This window comes from Hyla sarda, chromosome 1 (assembly GCF_029499605.1).
Source record: "Hyla sarda isolate aHylSar1 chromosome 1, aHylSar1.hap1, whole genome shotgun sequence".
NCBI classification, from domain to species: Eukaryota; Metazoa; Chordata; class Amphibia; order Anura; family Hylidae; genus Hyla; species Hyla sarda.
In genome coordinates this window covers 569,483,682-569,506,127 of record NC_079189.1, presented here as the reverse complement: position 1 = coordinate 569,506,127, position 22,446 = coordinate 569,483,682, and the positions used below count along the sequence as shown (strand labels likewise).

The following is a 22,446-nucleotide window of genomic DNA, read 5'->3' as shown; positions in this document are numbered from 1 at the left end:
TTGAGAAGAATAAGAAAGCTCGGTGTTACACATACTGCCATGCCCTCTCCCTGCCCCTGCACTGATGTCTTCTCCGCACCCTCACTCAACCCACAATACATCTTCACTCTCTTGCCTGCATGTGTACCAATTTATTTGAAATATCCAGCAATTCTGAAGTTATGCTGGAACTTACATATACATATATATATACACACATACATTGAGTTTTATTTATACAGATATGCAAACGGCAATACCTGCTGCTATGAATGCCACTGAAGATAGCTAATAGTTTTTCACATTTTAGCTCATGAGTTCAAATTTTAACTATTGAATAATTCTACTTGTAGTACCATGTTTGATCACATGGTGTGCTGTGTACTAGAAACATTTACTATGGATAAAAAAAAATAATAAGCACTGTCATTGCGGTTCATGCAATCTATTCTCTTAGAGCACCATCAAGTGGCAGAAATGTTTACTGCGGAAGTTCACTTTTTCTTGCTTTGCCTTTATGCTGATTTTTGCTGATGTCCTTTCCATGAATTGCATAGTTAAAGCTTGTATATTGTGTTTTATTCCTGTTACAGCACTGACAAGAGGTAACCGCACTGTCCGGAGTGTTAGGAGCAGTCAAGCGACCCTTACACTCTGTACAGAAACTGAAGTGGGACTGGTAAAGAAAATACATGGGATTTCTAAAGCTTTTTTTTTTTGCCATACAGAATGAGAGTTTTGTGTGTAATCTCTATCTGCAGGAGGCCTTACTTGGGCGAGCAGACACAATAAGACGCTCGCTCATTGACTTGTGTGAGAATGCGGCAGCGATTAGTCATGTCAGGGATTAAGAGGCCGGACACTTCCTGGGACTGATAACGCCATTTTCTCATTAAAATCCTTTAAATTATATGGTTTTAATAAGTTTCCTTCCAGGCCGCCTAGTCTACAGTAAAGTGCCACTCTGGAGAGGTTTAATTCTTGAGTTGCTAAGAAGCCGCATCTTAAATGTTTCACAGGAGCAGTAAATGAAGCGAGAATATTACCACAGTCCCTCTGTTTATAGGCAACCTTGTAGGATGCAACTGTACAGATAGCTGCATGTTTATTGAGGCATGCTTAATCCAGGATTGGAGAAAAGTAGCTGCTTTCTTCCAGAAATAGCGCAACCCTTGTCCTCAGGTTTTGCGTGGTATTGCAGTTCAGTTCAAAGGAATTTATTGGAGTAGAGTTGAAATACCGCACACAACCTGAAGTTAGGCAAGTGCCCAGATGCCAGGCATTAACCCATGCTATCAAAATGGATTGCGGCATCTAAAATGGTTAAAATGTGCTGCTGATCCTTTATTTGGGTGGGCTTAGATACAGTCATCCTGATGGTGCTCTGTTTCTCCAGCCTGTTTTGGCAGACTAAAGAAGCAGAGTGCCGATTACACTGATACAATGCATTGAACAATGTTAGCAATGGGAACTAAAAAATTGTGGAAAAAAAAAAAAGAAACAAAGTGTTAATAAATGTGAATAAGCTCCCCCCCTACTAAAAGTTTAAATCCCTCCCTATTAACACATTTTTCAAATAAAATAATGTTAACAAAATTAAACATATTTTGTATCACCGTGTATGGAAATGTCTGAACTATTTCAATATATTGTTAATAAAACGCACAGTACATGGCGTAAAACATAAAAAAATACTTAAGTCCAGAATTGCTGATTTTTATTCACTTTATATACCAGAAAAAAAGGAATAAAAAGCGATTAAGTAGTCCCATCAAAACAAAAATGGTACCAATAAAAGCGGCGATCACGGTGCAAAAAATAAGCCCTTGTTCATCCCTGTATACAGAAAAATACGAGTTATAGGGGTCAGAAAAGGACAATTTTAAGCATACAAATTTTCTTACAAAAACGTATATTTTTTTAACAGTAGTAAAATAAAATAAAACTCTAAAAATTGGGTATTGTCGTAATCGTGTGGACCTACAGAAGAAAGATAATGTGTGATTTACATAAAAATACATATGAATAAAACAGAAGCCCCCAAAAGTTGCAAAATGTCTTCCAATTTTGCCCTACAAATAATTTTTTTGTTGTTTTACCATAGATTTAGTGGTAAAATGAGTAATGGCATTACAAAGTACAATTGGTGGTGCAAAAAACAAGCGTCATATGTAGAGATGAGCGAACTTACAGTAAATTCGATTCGTCACGAACTTCTCGGCTCGGCAGTTGATGACTTTTCCTGCGTAAATTAGTTCAGCCTTCAGGTGCTCCGGTGGGCTGGAAAAGGTGGATACATTCCTAGGAAAGAGTCTCCTAGGACTGTATCCACCTTTTCCAGCCCACCGGAGCACCGGAAAGCTGAACTAATTTATGCAGGAAAAGTCATCAACTGCCGAGCCGAGAAGTTCGTGACGAATTGAATTTACTGTAAGTTCGCTCATCTCTAGTAGTCATATGGCCAAAGAGGTAGAAAATTAAAATGCGAAGAGGAATTAAAAAAAATGAATCATGAATCAAGGTTAAAAAAATATAAAAAAATAAAAAAGATTTATCAAGTATGTTCGAGGTGGCGCTCTTGCTGTTGACCAGTGGTTGTATGTTCATTATTATGAGTTAGTAGTTTCTGTGTAGCTGCACAATACCTCTGATGAAAAGACCATAACATTAGAAAAAAAAAATGGTCCAAAAAAGATGACAAAATTGTAAAAAAAAGTAACAAAATGTATAAAAAATATATATATATATAAAAAAAAAATAAAAAATAAAATAAAAGATGGCTGCTTAAAGAGTTGGCAAAGTAACAACTGCGGTACACTCCAGCCTTAGCTATGAAGCCCATAGGCTGCTCTGTAGTATACATGCATAGATACATAGTGGGAATATTAAAATAATATATCCCAGTAATTACAGACTAGGTGGTGCTATTGAGCTCTATTAGTGAATTAGTGATGTTTTTAGTCTACAATCAATGTTTCCCAACCAGTGTGCCTGCAGCTGTTGCAAAACTTGGTTGGTTTGATTAAATTTAAGTTTTTGGCAAAAAAAAAAAAAAAAAAAGGAAACCCACGTATTTTCAGACATGTTGACTGTATATAAGCATGCTGCTGCTAATCCTTTTCTGTTCTGTACAGGAAGAAGACTACCATTCACTACAATAGGATAATAATAGGGTCCTAGTGTCTAAAGGGGTTCTCCACCTAAATTTAATTCAAGAAAAATCTGATTGATACCACAGACCTGAGATGACGAGGCATGGCCGCTTCATTTGTGTGGTTGAGACAGGCCGGTAATAATATATTGCACAGTGCCCCTATAATAATGTATTGCACAGTGCCCCTATAATAGTATTTTGCACAGTGCGCCTATAATAGTATATTGCACAGTGCCCCTATAATAGTATATTGCACAGTGCCCTTATAATAGTATATTGCACAATGCCTTTATAATAGTATATTGCACAGTGCCCCTATAATAGTATATTGCACAGTGCCCCTATAATAGTATATTGCACAGTGCCCCTATAATAGTATATTGCACAGTGCCCCTATAATAGTATATTGCACAGTGCCCCTATAATAATGTATTGCACAGTGCCCCTATAATAGTATATTGCACAGTGCCCCTATAATAGTATATTACACAGTGCCCCTATAATAGTATATTACACAGTGCCCCTATAATAATGTATTGCACAGTGCCCCTATAATAGTATATTACACAGTGCCCCTATAATAATGTATTGCACAGTGCCCCTATAATAGTATATTGCACAGTGCCCCTATAATAGTATATTGCACAGTGCCCCTATAATTATGTATTGTGCAGTGCCCTTATGATAGTACAGTATATTACACAGTGCCCTTGTAATAGTATATTGCACAGTGCCCCTAAAATTGTATATTGCACAGTATCCCATAATAGTATATTGCACAGTGCCCCTAAAATAGTGTATTGCACAGTGCCCCTATAATAGTATATTGCACAGTGCCATTATAAAAGTATATAGCACAGTGCCCCTAAAATATAATATAGCACAGTGCCCTTGTAATAGTATATTGCACAGTGCCCCTAAAATTGTATATTGCACAGTGTCCCATAATAGTATATTGCACAGTGCTCCTAAAATAGTGTATTGCACAGTGCCCCTATAATAGTATATTGCACAGTGCCCTTATAAAAGTATATAGCACAGTGCCCCTAAAATATAATATAGCACAGTGCCCTTATAAAAGTATATAGCACAGTGCCCCTATAATAGTATATTGCACAGTGCCCTTATAAAAGTATATAGCAGAGTGCCCCTAAAATAGTATATTGCACAGTGCCCCTATAATAATGTATTGCACAGTGCCCCTGTGATAGTATATTGCGCAGTGCCCCTATAATAGTATATTACACAGTCCCCCTATAATAATGTATTGCACAGTGCCCCTATAATAGTATATTGCACAGTGCCCCTATAATAATGTATTGCACAGTGCCCCTATAATAATGTATTGTGCAGTGCCCTTATGATAGTACAGTATATTACACAGTGCCCTTGTAATAGTATATTGCACAGTGCCCCTACAATTGTATATTGCACAGTGTCCCATGATAGTATATTGCACAGTGCCCCTAAAATAGTGTATTGCACAGTGCCCCTATAATAGTATATTGCACAGTGCCATTATAAAAGTATATAGCACAGTGCCCCTAAAATATAATATAGCACAGTGCCCTTGTAATAGTATATTGCACAGTGCCCCTAAAATTGTATATTGCACAGTGTCCCATAATAGTATATTGCACAGTGCTCCTAAAATAGTGTATTGCACAGTGCCCCTATAATAGTGTATTGCACAGTGCCCTTATAAAAGTATATAGCACAGTGCCCCTAAAATATAATATAGCACAGTGCCCTTATAAAATTATATAGCACAGTGCCCCTATAATAGTATATTGCACAGTGCCATTATAAAAGTATATAGCACAGTGCCCCTAAAATATAATATAGCACAGTGCCCTTGTAATAGTATATTGCACAGTGCTCCTAAAATAGTGTATTGCACAGTGCCCCTATAATAGTATATTGCACAGTGCCCTTATAAAAGTATATAGCAGTGCCCCTAAAATATAATATAGCACAGTGCCCTTATAAAAGTATATAGCACAGTGCCCCTAAAATAGTATATTGCACAGTGCCCCTATAATAATGTATTGCACAGTGCCCCTGTGATAGTACAGTATATTGCACAGTGCCCTTGTAATAGTATATTGCACAGTGCCCCTAAAATAGTATATTGCACAGTGCCCCATAATAGTATATTGCACAGTGCCACATAATAGTATATTGCACAGTGCCCCTAAAATAGTATATTGCACAGTGCCCCTATAATAGTATATTGCACAGTGCCACATAATAGTATATTGCACAGTGCCCCTAAAATAGTGTATTGCACAGTGCCCCTATAATAGTATATTGCACAGTGCCCCTATAATAGTATATTGCACAGTGCCCTTATAAAAGTATATAGCACAGTGCCCCTAAAATATAATATGGCACAGTGCCCCTAAAATAGTATATAGCACAGTGCCCTTAAATCGTGTAAGTCACAATACCTTTCTAATAGTGTATTAAGGGGTCCAGACAATACACAATCCCACATTCTCTACTTGCTTTATCAACCAGATTTTTTTTGAGGTTTTTCTTTTAATAATCATAAAAAAATTACATTTCCTGGAGAACCTCTCGACCCTCAGAACAAGCTCACTTCTCAGCGCCCCCTGCTGGCAGGAGTAGTTTGTTGGTTTCCCTGGTAGTCAAATACATGACAATTATTACTTGATAGCGTCACAATGTATTACAGGGGATGGATCATTTGACTCTGCGGCTGGTGCCGGTAATACAGGGGATGATCTATCCTTCTTCTCAGCAACAGCAGCAGAGCAAAGGTCCACGGTTTAATAAAAAAATATATATAATAAAATAAAATAAAAATAATCATGTATTTAGAAAAAAATAAAAGACATTGTTTTTAATAATTTTGTCAGTGTAATTGTAACCCAAGAAGCTACATCAGTGTTTCCCAACCAGGGAGTGTCCAGTTGTTGCAAAACTAGAACTCCCAGCATGCCCGGACAACCTTTGGCTGTCCGGGCATGCTGGGAGTTGTAGTTTTACAACATCTGGAGTTCCACAGGGCATTAAATATTTCCTGTACTTCTTATAAACAAAAAGTTTTTTTTTTTTTTTAAATCTTTTTGGTTTTCCTTTTCGGATCTTATGGCAAAATTATTAAGACAAATGTTTTTTGATTTTTTTTTTTATAGTGTTTCTAAGGATAAAGTTACAGTAATCATTGATTATGTATTTGGTGTCGACTAATTCAAAGTATGGAGTACTGCAGGGTTTATTTTTTTATGCTTTTGGTATAACCTTCCTCCCTGCCCAATGCTACTACCACCAAAAAAAAACCTCACCCCGCCCGCCTGTTAGGTAGAGGGGGGCTTATCACAAAATTTAAAATATATGGCATGATTAGCAGTGGGCATAATTACCTTGGAGCATGCTTAGCTGAAGGCATGTTTAGCTGAGGGCATGCTTAGTCATGGGCATGCTTAGTTAGGGGCATGCTTAACTGGGAGCATGCTTAGTTGTGGACGTGTTTAGCTGGGGGTGTGCTTAGCTGTGCGCACACTTAGCTTGGAACCTGCTTAGCTAAGAGCATGCTTAGTTGGGTACATGCTTAACTGGGAGCATGCTTAGTTTTAGGCTTGTTTAGTTGGGCACATGCTTAGCTGAGAGCATGTTTAGTCATGGGCATGCTTAGTTGGGGACATGCTTAACTGTGGACATTCTAAACTGAGGACATGCTTAGCTTGAAGCATGTTTTGCAGCAGTCACGCTTAGGCTGGGTTCACACCACGTTTTGTTAAATACGGTTCCCGTATACGGCTGGGAGGAGTGGGGGCGGGGTTTAATCGCGGCGCCCGCACTCAGCCGTATTCGGGAACCGTATTTAATGCATGTCTATGAGCCAACCTGAGTGAACCGCAGCCTCCGGTCGGCTTCGTTTTCGACCGCAGGAAAAAAAACGTGGTCACCCGCATTTTTGCCTATGGTCGGGAAACCACATACGGCCGAAAACTAAGCCGACCGGAGGCTGCGGTTCACTCCGGTCGGCTCATAGACATGCACTAAATACGGTTGCCGAATACGGCTGAGTGCGGGCGCCGCGATTAAGCCCCCCTCCTCCCAGCCGTACACGGGAACCGTATTTAACAAAACGTGGTGTGAACCCAGCCTTATCTGGTAGCATGCCTAGTCATGGGCAGTCTTAGGCTGGGTTCACACCACGTTTTTGCCATACTGTTTTCAATCAGTTTTTCTATAGAAAACCGTATGGCAAAAAAAAAGGATGGAACCGTATGGGAAAAAGTAAACAGTATACGTTTTTAAACCGTATACTGTTTTAAAAGTGCATACGGTTTTTTTACATGGACGTCAATGGGAAACGCACATGTATACAGTTCCATAAGGGAAACCGTATACGGTTTTTACTTTGCACATTCGCATTTGCACCCTAAAGTCCCCACCCAACACCCCTCCCATTAAAAATGGACAACATTTTCAAAAACATATGTTTTTTTTTTTTATAATAACGGACGAGCCGTATGCACTTTTAAAAACGCATACGGTTTACTTTTTCCCATACGGTTCCATTCGTTTTTTGCCATACGGTTTTCTTTAGAAAAACTGATTGAAAACAGTATGGCAAAAATGTGATGTGAACCCAGCCTTAGTTGGGGACATGCGTAATTGGGTTCCTGCTTAGCTGGGAGCATGCTTAGTTGTGGGCATGCTTAGCTGGGATGCTTCTATGCTATTTATAGCAGGTGTGTAGAGTTGCAGATTTTCTAGTGCACCTCAGAATTCTCCAGAAGTCTCCAAAATCTTAAAATTGACTAAACTCAAGCAGCCCTTTAAAGGGGTATTCCAGGATTTTTTTTTTATTTGACTATGCTACAGGGGCAGTAAAGTTAGTGTAGTTCATAATATAGTGTCTGTACCTGTGTGTGACGGTTTTCTCACAATTCTTCTGTGATTTTCACCCCAATATTTTTTTTACCAGCATACAAAATGACTGTTGTCTAATTTTTCCCAGGTTGCAATGCGGCCAAGACCTGACTCACTAGTCAGCTGATGACAGGGAGCCTGTCTGCTTCAATGGGTGGAGTGATAAATCTGCAACTAATGAAACAGCTGTAGGCACCCTGATTGAAAACCACAGGTCTTTTGAATGGATGCAGCTCATTTATATTTCAATGGGTGGGGTGGCTGATGTGTAGGAGGGAGGAAAATTGAATTGTGGGATTTGTAGTCAAAAAAAGAAAAGTAAAACAGGAAATACCAGTTCACAAAAAGCTAGCCTCAGTATTATGGTAATCTCACAACAAACTCAGATCCTTCCTAAGCATGTCCATTACTGCCTGTCAGGTACGTACTAAAATCACCTTATGGTGGATAACCCCTTTAACTCCATATTACTATTTACCAAAATGAGTATCAGTTAGAGGCGCCACCACATGGAGAACAGAGGTAGTGCAAACTATTCCCCACTGTGTAAAGACAGATTAGTGTTTGCCAACCAATGTGCCTCCTGTAAAAACTACCAGTTTGCCAACCAATGTGCCTCCTGTTGCAAAACTATAACTCCCAGCATGCACAGACAGACTGTCTGGGCATGCTGGGAGTTGAAGTTTACAACCACTAGACACACTGGTTGGGAAACACTGCAATATAAAGTTTTATTTAGTTTCTACTCTGCAGCTTATAACAGATCATACCATTTATTTCCTAATCCTTTATCCACCATAGTATAAAAATGCTATTTAACCCTTACACACCCATGTCAGAGTGAATAAAAGGTTACTTAAAGAAATGAAAAAATAACTTGCAGTACTTCTATACAAATCCATGGGGGAAATGTATGAAAACTTGGTGCAGAATACAGAGTGCGGTGCCCTAGAGCAGCCATATTAGCAGTATTGGCGCTGATAGCAGGGACCTGGCCTATACTCTTTCATCTACACCAGTGTTTCACAACCAGGGTGCCTCCAGATGTTGCAAAACTACAAATCCCAGCATGCCTGGACAGCCTTTGGCTGTCCAGGCTTGCTGGGAGTTGTAGTTTTGCAACACTTGGAGGCACCCTGGTTGGGAAATATTGATCTACACAGACCATATACCAGTGCTTCCTAACTAGGGTGTCTCCAGCTGTTGCAACACTACAACTCCCAGCATGCATGGACAGCCAAAGACTGTCTGGGCCTGCTGGGAATTGTAGTTTTTCAACAGCTGGAGGCACCCTGTTTGGGAAACACTGTGATATACAGTGTTGCCTAAAATCAGTAACTTAGTGTACTGCAAAGACCCTGCAATGAGCTCTTGGTGTAATTTCTCATCTGTCCAGCAGAGGTGCTGGAGAAATAAGTATTTAAAGGGGTACTCCTGTGGAAAACCTTTTTACTTAAATCAACTGGTGCCAAAAAGTTAAACAGATTTGCAAATCACAGCAACATATGCTGCTCTGGACAGTTCCTACAATGGACAGCAGAGGTCAGCAGAGAGCACTGTGGTCATGACATCGAGGAAATGCATTTCTTTTTTGGATTTTTCTTTAGTACACAGCCCCTAAAAAGTACTGGAAGGATTAAGATTTTTTAATAGAAGTGATTTACAAATCTGTTTAACTTTCTGGCACCAGTTGATTTAAAAAAAAAAAAAGTTTTCCACGGGAGTACCCCTTTAAAGGAGTACTCCTCCACCACCCACCCCCTTGGAAAAACATTTTTGTAAATCAACTGGTGCCAGAAAGTTAAACAGGTTTGTAAATTACTGCTATTAAAAAAATCTTAATCCTTCCTGCACTTATCAGCTGCTGTATGATCCACAGGAAGTTGTTTTCTTTTTGAATTTCCTTTCTGTCTGACCACAGTGCTGACACCTCAGTCCATTTTAGGAACTGTCCAGAGCAGGAGAGGTTTGCTATGGGGATTTGCTCCTACTCTGGTTCCTAAAATGGGCATTGGTGTCAGCAGAGAGCACTGTGGTCAGACAGAAAGGAAATTCAAAAAGAAAAGAACTTCCTGTAGAGCATACAGCAGCTGATAAGTACAGGAAGGATTAAGATTTTTCAATAGATGGCATTTACAAATCTGTTTAACTTTCTGTTAACAGCAACACTGAACAACCATTTTAGGGTCAGTATTTTTGCTGCAGATCTGCTGCAGTTTTGCTGCTGCAGATTTAGTTGCCCACTGACTACAATGGGTAGCAAAAATCTGCTGATGCAAATCTGCTGCAGATCTGCAGCAGAAAATATGCACATGTGAACTGACCCTAAGAGGGTTTTCTAGCAATAGAAAAACAGAGCTAATTTCTTCCAAAAACAGCACCACACCTGTTTGCAGGTTATGTGTGGTATTACAACTTGGCTCAATTCACTTTAATGAAACCCAACCTTAGAGAGACAAATTGGTGCAGTTTTTTGAAGAAAGCAGCTTTGTTTTTCTAAATTATAACATCAATGCGGTCATTCTTTGTGAGAACTTGCAGAAATTAGGGTTAACCCTTTACAAATACAAGCACTCATTATTCATGTTCACTTCTCAGGTGTCAGAATAGTTGCAACATTACATAAGACCCATTGAAATCCGTGGGTATTGATAGAATACCCTACAATATTGGGGTCAACCCATTTGTCAGGGTATTCTATCCTCCCTTCCCAATTGGTTGCTATAAGTAACAGCGCATTTACGGCCTATATTCCTCTGCACCAGATTTTAGCTACATCCCCCCATGTATATATAGTAATAAACCTCTCCTACTTCTTACAGAGAGTATTCTGGGGCTCTACCCGTCCTGGAATTCTCATTGACTTTGCAGTTTCTGCAGGTGTTTCGTGCATAAGAAACACATTTGGAAGCAATGTACCAATCGCCGATCGGCCCGGCCTCCGTGACAGTAATGACATTTCTTCCAAAGATACCAACCTACGTTCTCTCCCTTTTTTTTTTCTCCTCTGTGGTCGCATGTACCTGACTAGTGGACTCAGCACCAACCGAGAGTTTACTACTATTAGATGAATTTTGCAGTGTATTTTTGTGCACATAGTTTTATGACGTGTAACTGACTGACTGTATGTATGTTATAGGAGCAGAACAGCTTTCGAGAGGACAAAAACGGATGTGTTCCGGGTAAAAACCAATAATGTTGGGCCTCTGAAAAAAATAAGGTATGTGTTCCGAAAAAGGAGAGTGTGCTGCATTTTATGTGCAGTACCCTGAAACAACCTGTAGATGGTGACCTACACCCTTTAAGATTCTGGAAAGATGATGAATAATAGGGCCACTCATACTGTACACATAGTGGAACCTAGAAAACAAATGTATGGCTTTACGACATCTTTCACTTAAAAAACAAAAAACAAAAAAAAAAAACCAGAAAGATAATGAATAATACCACTACACATTGTCCTGAAGCTGTGTCTTTTGCTTAACCCCTTAAGGACGCAGCCCTTTTTCACCTTAAGGACTGAGCCCTTTTTCGCAATTATAACCAGTGTAACTTTACGAATTAATAACGCGAAAACGCTTTTACCGAATATTCGGATTCTGAGATTGTTTTTTCGTGACATATTCTACTTTACTTTGGTGGTAAATTTTCGGCATTGCTTGCTTCCTTTTTTGGTGAAAAATCCCAAAATTTCATGAAAATTTTGAAAATTTTGCATTTTTCTAACTTTGAAGCTCTCTACTTGTAAGGAAAATGGATATTCCAAATAAATTAAATTTTTCTTCACAATTACAATATGTCCACTTTATGTTGGCATCATAAAATGGACATACTTTTGCTTTTTGAAAAAATTAGAGGGCTTCAAAGTAGAGCAGCAATTTTCAAAAATTTCATGAAAATTGCTAAATCTGAAGGGACAGATGTTACAGAACTACAACTCCCAGCATGCCTGGGCAGTCGAGGCATGCTGAGAGTTGTAGTTTGGCAACATCTGGAGGGCTACTGTTTGGGCACCACTGTAACAGTGGTCTCCAAACTGTGACCCTCCAGATGTTGCAAAACTACAACTCCCAGCATGCCCAGACAGCCTTTGGCTGTCTGGGCATGCTGGGAGTTGCAGTTTGGCCCCCCTAGTGGTTGCCACAGTAAAGATCGTTTTACTTTCACTTTCAATTCCCCCACCCCACTGTCGATTCCCTACCTGAGCAAGTATCCAGCAGGCTCCAGCGAAGATCCCAGGTCCCCAGGCATCTTCTCCTGCAGGTACGGCCTCCATCTTCTTCCCAGATCCCCTTGACATCCAGGGGTGGGCAGAACGGGGGGTTGCCATGGCAACCCCCTGTCCTGCACTACCATTGGTCAGAACTCCGTTCTGACTAATGTCAGGGGATAGGAGGAGATCGCAGCTTTGCTACCTCACTCCTATCCTTTAGGCTGATCGGGGCTGTTGCTGACAGCTCCGATCAGCCCTATTTTCCGGGTGATCGGGTCACCAGAGACCCGATCAGCCCGGAATTGGAGAAAATTGCATGTCTGAATTGACATGCGATTTTCTCCGATCGCCGACATGGGGGGGGGGACCCCCCTGGGCGATGTGCCAGGGTGCCTGCTGAATGATGAACCGGCTAGCGGTGGGGACCGGATTTCCCACGGGCGTATGGATACGCCCTCGGTCCTTAAGGACTCGGAATGCAGGGCGTATCCATATGCCCTGTGTCCTGAAGAGGTTAAAGAAAACCCAAAAATGAAAAGATAAAGATTAATTCTGCTACACACTGTACTGAGGTAAATGAATGCAAGAATGCAAGTCTATTCTTTCTGCGGAGTCAGCAAGGAAATGCATTACCGTCTATGAGACGGCACATTTCCGAGTGGTCTTAGCGCCCGCCAGTTAGTCAAATGTGCTTAATTTCCGCACCTGTTTTTCGTGTGGATGTTCTGCACATTTTTCGCCATCTAAAGGTGCGCTGACTCATGCATATTTTCTGCTGCAGATCTGCTGCTGCAAATTTTGCTGTCCATTGAAATCAATGGGAAGCCAAATAGAAAAAGCAAATCTGCAGTAAAAATATGTGGATCGTGTGGATGTTCTGCACATTTTTCGCCATGTGCCTATTTTCTGCTGCAGATTTGCTTCAGCAGATTTTGCTGCCCACTGAAGTCAATGGACAGCAAAATCTACAGCAGCAAATTGTGCAAGTTCTCCCACTTAAAAAGATGAGAGAGACCTGTAATTTTCATCATAGGTATACCGCAACTATGAGAGACATAATGAGAAAAAAAAAAACATCAAATCACATTGTCTGATTTTTAAAGAATTTATTTGCAAATTATGGTGGAAAATAAGTATTTGGTCAATAACAAAAGTTCATCTCAATACTTTGTTATATACCCTTTGTTGGCAATGATAGAGGTCAAATGTTTTCTGTAAGTTTTCACACACTGTTGCTGGTATTCTGGACCATTCTTCCATGCAGATCTCCTCTAGAGCAGTGATGTTTTGGGACTGTCGCTGGGCAACACAGACTTTCAACTCCCTCCAAAGGTTTTCTATGGGGTTGAGATCTGGAGACTGGCTAGGCTACTCCAGGACCTTGAAATGCTTCTTATGAAGCCACTCCTACATTGCCCGGGGTGTGTGTTTGGGATCATTGTCATGCTGAAAGACCCAGCCACATTTCACCTTCAATGATGGAAGGAGGTTTCACTCGAAATCTCATGATACATGGCCCTATTTATTCCTTCTTTTACACAGATCAGTCATCCTGGTCCCTTACCAGAAAAAAAGCCCCAAAGCATTATGTTTCCACCCCCATGCTTCACAGTAGGTATGGTGTTCTTTGAATGCAACTCAGCATTCCTTCTCCTCCAAACACAATGAGTTGAGTTTTTACATTCTCCCAATTCTCTTCTGGATCATCCAAATGCTCTTTAGCAAACTTCAGACGGGCCCGAACATGTACTGGCTTAAGCAGGGAACACGTCTGGAACTGCATGATTTGAGTCCCTGGCAGCGTAGTGTGTTACTGATGGTAGCCTTTGTTACTTTGGTCCCGGCTCTCTGCAGGTCATTCACTAGGTCCCCCCATATGGTTCTGGGATATTTGCTCACTGTTCTTGTGATCATTTTGACATCACAGGATCTTGTATGTCTTCCATTTTCTAATTATTGCTCCCGCAGTTGATTTCTTCCCACCGAGCTGCTTGCCTATTGCAGATTCAGTCTTCCCAGCCTGGTGCAGGTCTACAATTTTGTTTCTGGTGTCCTTTGACAGCTCTTTGGTCTCGGCCATAGTGGAGTTTGGAGTGTGACTGTTTGAGGTTGTGGACAGGTGTCTTTTATACTGATAACCAGTTCAAACAGGAGCCATTAATACAGGTAACAAGTGGAGGACAGAGGAGAGTCTTAAAGAAGTTACAGGTCTGTGAGAGCCAGAAATCTTGCTTGTTTGTAGGTGACCAAATACTTATTTTCCACCATAATTTTCAAATAAATGTTTTGAAAATCAGACAATGTGATATTATGTTTTTTTTTTTTCTCATTATGTCTCTCATAGTTGGGAAATACCTATGATGAAAATTACAGGCCTCTCTCATCTTTTTAAGTGGGAGAACTTGCACAATTGGTGGCTGACTAAATACTTTTTTGCCCCACTGTATTGTGGTCTATATTGTGCAATCATTGTACAGGTGTATTGGGCTAAATTATAATTGTAATTAAATGTTAATATCTGATTATTGTGTAGCATGCTGCAAGATATGACTTAATAGTAGCAATAGACTTAAATGGGCACTGTCAGATCCAGAACATTTTTATATGTTGTTACTGATAAAAATTAAAGACCTTTTGTAATATGGTTGTAAAAATGTAAATATTTAATAAAGAAAACGGCTTCTGAAAATCCCACCACTAGGGGCCCGATACCTACTGGAATACTAACCAGTTCTACAGCAGCATCAGGTTTGTCCATGAGTCATGGACAAGAGATAATTCATGGACAAGGCTGCATGAGCAGACGCACCAATCACCTCCCACCACCACAAGGGAGGGACACACCCCCTTCCACCACACACCAATCACCTCCCACCACCACAAGGGAGGGACACACCCCCCTTCTTCTTCTGAGAGGATTTCTAACACTGTGAGTTAATAATAAGAGGGATTTTTACAATAAATACAGGTGATAGTGGCATAAAACGTAGATGTACATTATCAGGATTAGGTACTGAGTAACATGTTAATTTTTAATAAATTTTTTTCGGCATCTGACAGGTACACTTTTAGGTACAATTTAACTGTATAAGAAAATAATGATGATTGTCCACTGTCTATAGATATGGGACTTTCCCCTGCGGAGCACTACAGATCTTTGCGATGCCCAAGAATAACACTAATATATCTCGTTGTTGTTTAGTTCGAGTTATTTTTTAGCTGTTCAGATGTAGATTCTTAGGGTTTTAGGCTTTTAGGGTATGTTAACATGCGGCAGATATGCTGTGAATCAGTTACAGAAAATCTTAAGCAGAAAATCAGTGTTTCTGCACCAAAACAAAAAAAAGGTTTCAGATCAGTTACAGATTTATGTTTAAGAGTACCTGTCATCAAACCACATTTTCAGATTATATTCCTAACTACTCCTAACACCCCTCCTGCCTTTCTGAGCTTTAAAAAGCTGTGTATCATACCTTTCCCCTTGCTCACATTGGGTGAGCTCCTAGCAGGAGAAAGTGGGCGTTCCCCAGCAGGCGCAACAACACTAAATCCTGTGAGAGCTGTGCCTCGCCATGCCCTGCATGCACTTCCTGAGTTTGGTCTCCTGCCAGGCCGGGAGGAGACCAAACTAACTGTTTGACTTGCTGCCGGGAGAGAACAGAGCTACCTAGTGGCCAATTTTTTTTCAATCCCATTAAAACATATAAAGGTTGAGAATTTTAACAGCAAGTAAATATGATTAATTACATAAGGAACAATATATTAAAAGTTTAGTTTGGTGACAGGTACTCTTTAACAAAGGCTAAAACATTTTAATACTGTTTGGGCTATTGTAGTCCAGTACAAAATATGTGACCCCATAAGATTTAAATCAGTATTTTACTTTTTAAAACCACCTCTGCATTTATAATATTGATAGTTCACTGTGAAGTAATAAAACTCTGAGAGCCGCATTTTGTTTCCAGAATTGAGCACGATAACACAGGGATGAATGCCGGCTGGTACCTTGACCGCGTGATTGTCACCGACATGAACAGACCTCATCTGCGCTTCTACTTCCCATGTAACAATTGGCTGAGCAAGGAAGATGGTGATGGGCTGTATGTCCGAGATCTGCTGGGAAGTCTTAACCCCATGGATGTGCCTAAAGGTAAGCACATTGACCAACTGGCCCCTAGAAAACTTACAAAAAAGGCCAAACCCTCTGATTTTGCTGCAATTGGCTATCTTAGGCTGGGTTCACTTCGGTGTTTTTCATTTCTGTTACCCATTTCCGTTACCAAATTCCTATAGAGTTTGAGAAATGAAAATAAAAATGAAGGTAACGGATTCCATTGATTTCAAGAGGCTTTTTAAAAAAACCTCAGTTGTACTCAGTTTTCATCAGTTATGCCTAATTTCTAACAGGAAATTATACCGTGCATGCAGTATTCCCCCCCCCCCCCTTTTAAAAAACGGATATTCTAAAGTACGTTAGTAATTTAACATTGAAGTCGTATATAGTGACGGAAACAATCTCTGTTAGCCTCTGTTATTTTTACATCTGTTATTGCTACTGAGCATGCTCAGAAAAAAGCAGAAAGGAAATGGTGAAAATATAACTGACATTTACGGTGACAAACAGATGTTCTAACAGATAATTACAGATGTTAATGGTCCATTATTTTATATTTAGCTTAACAAAAATCTTTTAACCGGTTGCCATCTAAGGATGAGCCGGCTCGTCCTGAGATGGCAAGTGGTGTATGACACGGGCATGAGCCTGCGTCATACCGGCCGGCCCCCAGCTGACTCCTGTAGCTGGGGGCCGGCGTTAATAGCCCACATGCGACGATCCCCGCGGCTGGCTATTAACCCTTTAGATGGCTGCTTCCCTGCGATCTATCCCTGGTGGTCCAGTGGGGGGGGGGGGGGGGGATGGGGGCGATCCACTTCTGAGGTAGGGCTTACCTCTACTTCCGTGCCGACTGCTGCGCTGTGAATGATAAAGCTTTATCAATCGACCGCAGAGCACACAGATCAGTGTGGTTCTATAGAACCATATTGATCTGTATGAGGAATCTAATGATTCCTCCTAAGAGTCCCCTAAGGGGACTTAAACTGTAAAAGAAAAAGTTAAATAAAAAGTTTAAAAAACACCCATTTAATGCCCCTTCCTTAAAAGTTTAAATCACCCCCCTTTTCCCAAATTCCATATAAAAAATATGTGACCATAATAAAAATAAACATATTAGGTATCGCCGCATGCGAAAATGTCCGAACTATAAAAATATATTGTTAATGAAACTGCACGGTCAATAGCGTATGCGCCCAAAAATTTCAAAATAGTGTATTTTTGGTCACTTTTTATATCATGAAAAAATGAATAAAAAGCGATCAAAAAGTCCGATCAATACGAAAATGGTACCGCTAAAAACTTCAGATCATGATGCAGAAAATGAGCCCTCATACCGCCCCATAAGCAGAAAAATAAAAAAGTTATAGGGGTCAGAAGATGACAATTTTAAACATATAAATTTTCGTGCATGTAGTTATGATTTTTTCCAGAAGTACGACAAAATCAAATCTATATAAGTAGGGTATCATTTTCATCGTATGGACCTACAGAATAAAGAGAAGGTGTCATTTTTACCGAAAAATTTACTGTATAGAAGCCCCCCAAAATTACAAAATTGTGTTTTTTCTTCGATTTTGTCGCACAATGATTTTTTTTTTTTACTGCAGATTTTTTAGCAAAATGACTGATGTCATTACAAAGTAGAATTGGAAAAATAAGCCATTATATGGATTTTTAGGTGCAAAATTGAAAGAGTTATTATTTTTTAAAAGGTAAGGAGGAAAAAACGAAAGTACAAAAACGGAAATACGCTCGGTCCTTAAAGCGTATTTTTTTTTAAATGAACTGGTGCCAGAAAGTTAAACAGATTTGTGAATTATTTCTATAAAAAAATCTTAATCCTTTCAGTACTTTTTAGCAGCTGTTTGCTACAGAGGAAAATCTTTATTTTTTTAAAAATTTTTTTGTGTTGTCCACAGTGCTCTCTGCTGACATCTGATGCCCGTATCAGGAATTGTCCAGAGCAAGAGAAAATCCCCATAGCAATCGTATGCTGCTCTGGACAGTTCCTGACACGGACAAAGGTGTCAACAGAGAGCACTGTGGTCAAGACAAAAAAGAAATTCAAAAAGTAAAGAATTTCCTCTGTAGTATATAGCAGCTAATAAGTATTGGAAGGGTAAAGATTTTTTAATAGAAGTAATTTACAAACCTGTTTAACTTTCTGGCACCAGTTGATAAAAGAATGCTTTCCTCTGAAGTACCCCTTTAAGGACCAAGGGCATACCTGTACGCTGATCAGGGCGTGATCGTTCCCAGCACCGGCTGCAGTGGTTGTGACACAGGAGGTAGCAGAGACGGTACAAGAAAGCGCCGGAGATCGTTGGTAAGTGGCCTTTGGCTGTCAGAGCATGCTGGGAGTTGTAGTTTTGCAACATCTGGAGGGCCATAGCTTCATATGTATATATCACGGAGTCGGATACGTATATGAAAAATTTTTAAATCTAAAAGTCATTATAAAATGTACAAACATATACACAGTAAATATATGAATATATATGCCACCACCACACTACACATATAGTAAACCACTATAAAATGTACATACATATACACAGTAAATATATGAATATATATGCCACCACCACACTACACATATAGTAAACCACTATAAAATGTAAATATATGAATATATATATGCTACTACCACACTAAAAATATAGTAAACCACTATAAAATGTACATATATATATACACAGTAAATACCGTATATGAATATATATGCCACCACCACACTACACATATAGTAAACCACTATAAAATGTACATACATATACACAATAAATATATGAATATATATGCCACCACCACACTACACATATAATAAACCACTTTAAAATGTACATACATATACACAGTAAATATATGAATATATATGCCACCACCACACTACACATATAGTAAACCACTATAAAATGTAAATATATGAATATATATGCTACTACCACACTAAAAATATAGTAAACCACTATAAAATGTACATATATATATACACAGTAAATACCGTATATGAATATATATGCCACCACCACACTACACATATAGTAAACCACTATAAAATGTACATACATATACACAATAAATATATGAATATATATGCCACCACCACACTACACATATAGTAAACCACTATAAAATGTACATACATATACACAGTAAATATATGAATATATATGCCACCACCACACTACACATATAGTAAACCACTATAAAATGTAAATATATGAATATATATGCCACCACCACACTAAAAATATAGTAAACCACTATAAAATGTACATATATATATACACAGTAAATACCGTATATGAATATATATGCCACCACCACACTACACATATAGTAAACCACTATAAAATGTACATACATATACACAATAAATATATGAATATATATGCCACCACCACACTACACATATAATAAACCACTATAAAATGTACATACATATACACAGTAAATATATGAATATATATGCCACCACCACACTACACATATAGTAAACCACTATAAAATGTACATACATATACACAGTAAATATATGAATATATATGCCACCACCACACTACACATATAGTAAACCACTATAAAATGTACATACATATACACAGTAAATATGAATATATATGCCACTACCACACTACACATATAATAAACCACTATAAAATGTACATACATATACACAGTAAATATATGAATATATATGCCACCACCACACTACATATATAGTAAACCACTATAAAATGTACATACATATACACAGTAAATATATGAATATATATGCCACCACCACACTACACATATAGTAAACCACTATAAAATGTACATATATATACACAGTAAATATATGAATATATATGCCACCACCACACTACACATATAGTAAACCACTATAAAATGTACATATATATACACAGTAAATATATGAATATATATGCCACCACTACACTACACATATAGTAAACCACTATAAAATGTACATATATATACACAGTAAATATATGAATATATATGCCACCACCACACTACACATAAAGTAAACCACTATAAAATGTACATACATATACACAGTAAATATATGAATATATATGCCACCACCACACTACACATATAGTAAACCACTATAAAATGTAAATATATGAATATATATGCTACTACCAGACTAAAAATATAGTAAACCACTATAAAATGTACATATATATATACACAGTAAATACCGTATATGAATATATATGCCACCACCACACTACACATATAGTAAACCACTATAAAATGTACATACATATACACAGTAAATATATGAATATATATGCCACCACCACACTACACATATAATAAACCACTATAAAATGTACATACATATACACAGTAAATATATGAATATATATGCCACCACCACACTACACATATAGTAAACCACTATAAAATGTACATACATATACACAGTAAATATATGAATATATATGCCACTACCACACTACACATATAATAAACCACTATAAAATGTACATACATATACACAGTAAATATATGAATATATATGCCACCACCACACTACACATATAGTAAACCACTATAAAATGTACATACATATACACAGTAAATATATGAATATATATGCCACCACCACACTACACATATAGTAAACCACAATAAAATGTACATACATATACACAGTAAATATATGAATATATATGCCACCACCACACTACACATATAGTAAACCACTATAAAATGTACATACATATACACAATAAATATATGAATATATATGCCACCACCACACTACACATATAGTAAACCACTATAAAATGTACATACATATACACAGTAAATATATGAATATATATGCCACTACCACACTACACATATAATAAACCACTATAAAATGTACATACATATACACAGTAAATATATGAATATATATGCCACCACCACACTACACATATAGTAAACCACTATAAAATGTACATACATATACACAGTAAATATATGAATATATATGCCACCACCACACTACACATATAGTAAACCACAATAAAATGTACATACATATACACAGTAAATATATGAATATATATGCCACCACCACACTACACATATAGTAAACCACTATAAAATGTACATACATATACACAATAAATATATGAATATATATGCCACCACCACACTACACATATAGTAAACCACTATAAAATGTACATACATATACACAGTAAATATATGAATATATATGCCACCACCACACTACACATATAGTAAACCACTATAAAATGTACATACATATACACAGTAAATATATGAATATATATGCCACCACCACACTACATATATAGTAAACCACTATAAAATGTACATACATATACACAGTAAATATATGAATATATATGCCACCACCACACTACACTTATAGTAAACCACTATAAAATGTACATATATGCTGCTGCTACACTACACATATAGTAAACCAAGTATACTGGGAAAATACAGTGCAAGAGTCCCACCTCAGTAGCTCACCAATCCCCCTACTCAAATTGTTTATTTGTTTACTGTAGTTGGGTGGTAGTCATATGCAAGATGATTGGTGGGCTACTGAGTGAGGTGGGACTCTTGCACTGTATTTACCCTGAATACTATATATATGTATAGTGCGGTGGTATAGCTGTACATTTTATAGTGATTTTTTTAAAACATTATTTCTGTATCCAGCTCTGTGATATATACACACTAAGCACAGCCCAGGGGGCGCAGAGCACAGTAAGTGAAGAAACACAGCGCTCAGTGAGGGTTACAGAGGAAATGAAGGGAGAAAGAAAGGAGGAACAGAGGCTAATAATACAGGACCATCTACTACACGAAGGGTATGTTCACACTACGTAACTCTCGCGGAATTCCGCGAACGGAATTACGTGCTGTGAACATAAACATCAGTGTGAATGGGTTTCCCCGAGACCCGTTCACACTGCGGAATTTCAGCGGCGGACAATTCGCTGCTGAAATTGTTCCGCGCAAAGAAAGAACATGTTCATTCTTTGCGCAGTCCACGAACACTGCTGAGCAGTCAATGGTGAGGGCACA

The 22,446-nt window shown here is 38.4% G+C and overlaps 1 protein-coding gene across 4 annotated transcripts in view; it reads left to right on the top strand.

The window, feature by feature from the left end:
- LOXHD1 (lipoxygenase homology PLAT domains 1) overlaps positions 1 to 22,446 on the top strand; it is a 239,834-nt gene that overhangs the window by 101,087 nt on the left and 116,301 nt on the right. For all 4 annotated transcript variants that reach the window (XM_056543231.1, XM_056543249.1, XM_056543258.1 and 1 more), the window contains 2 exons: positions 11,181 to 11,261; positions 16,220 to 16,404. In XM_056543231.1, the coding sequence (XP_056399206.1) occupies positions 11,181 to 11,261; positions 16,220 to 16,404 (266 nt within the window). The remainder of the gene's footprint in view (positions 1 to 11,180; positions 11,262 to 16,219; positions 16,405 to 22,446) is intronic.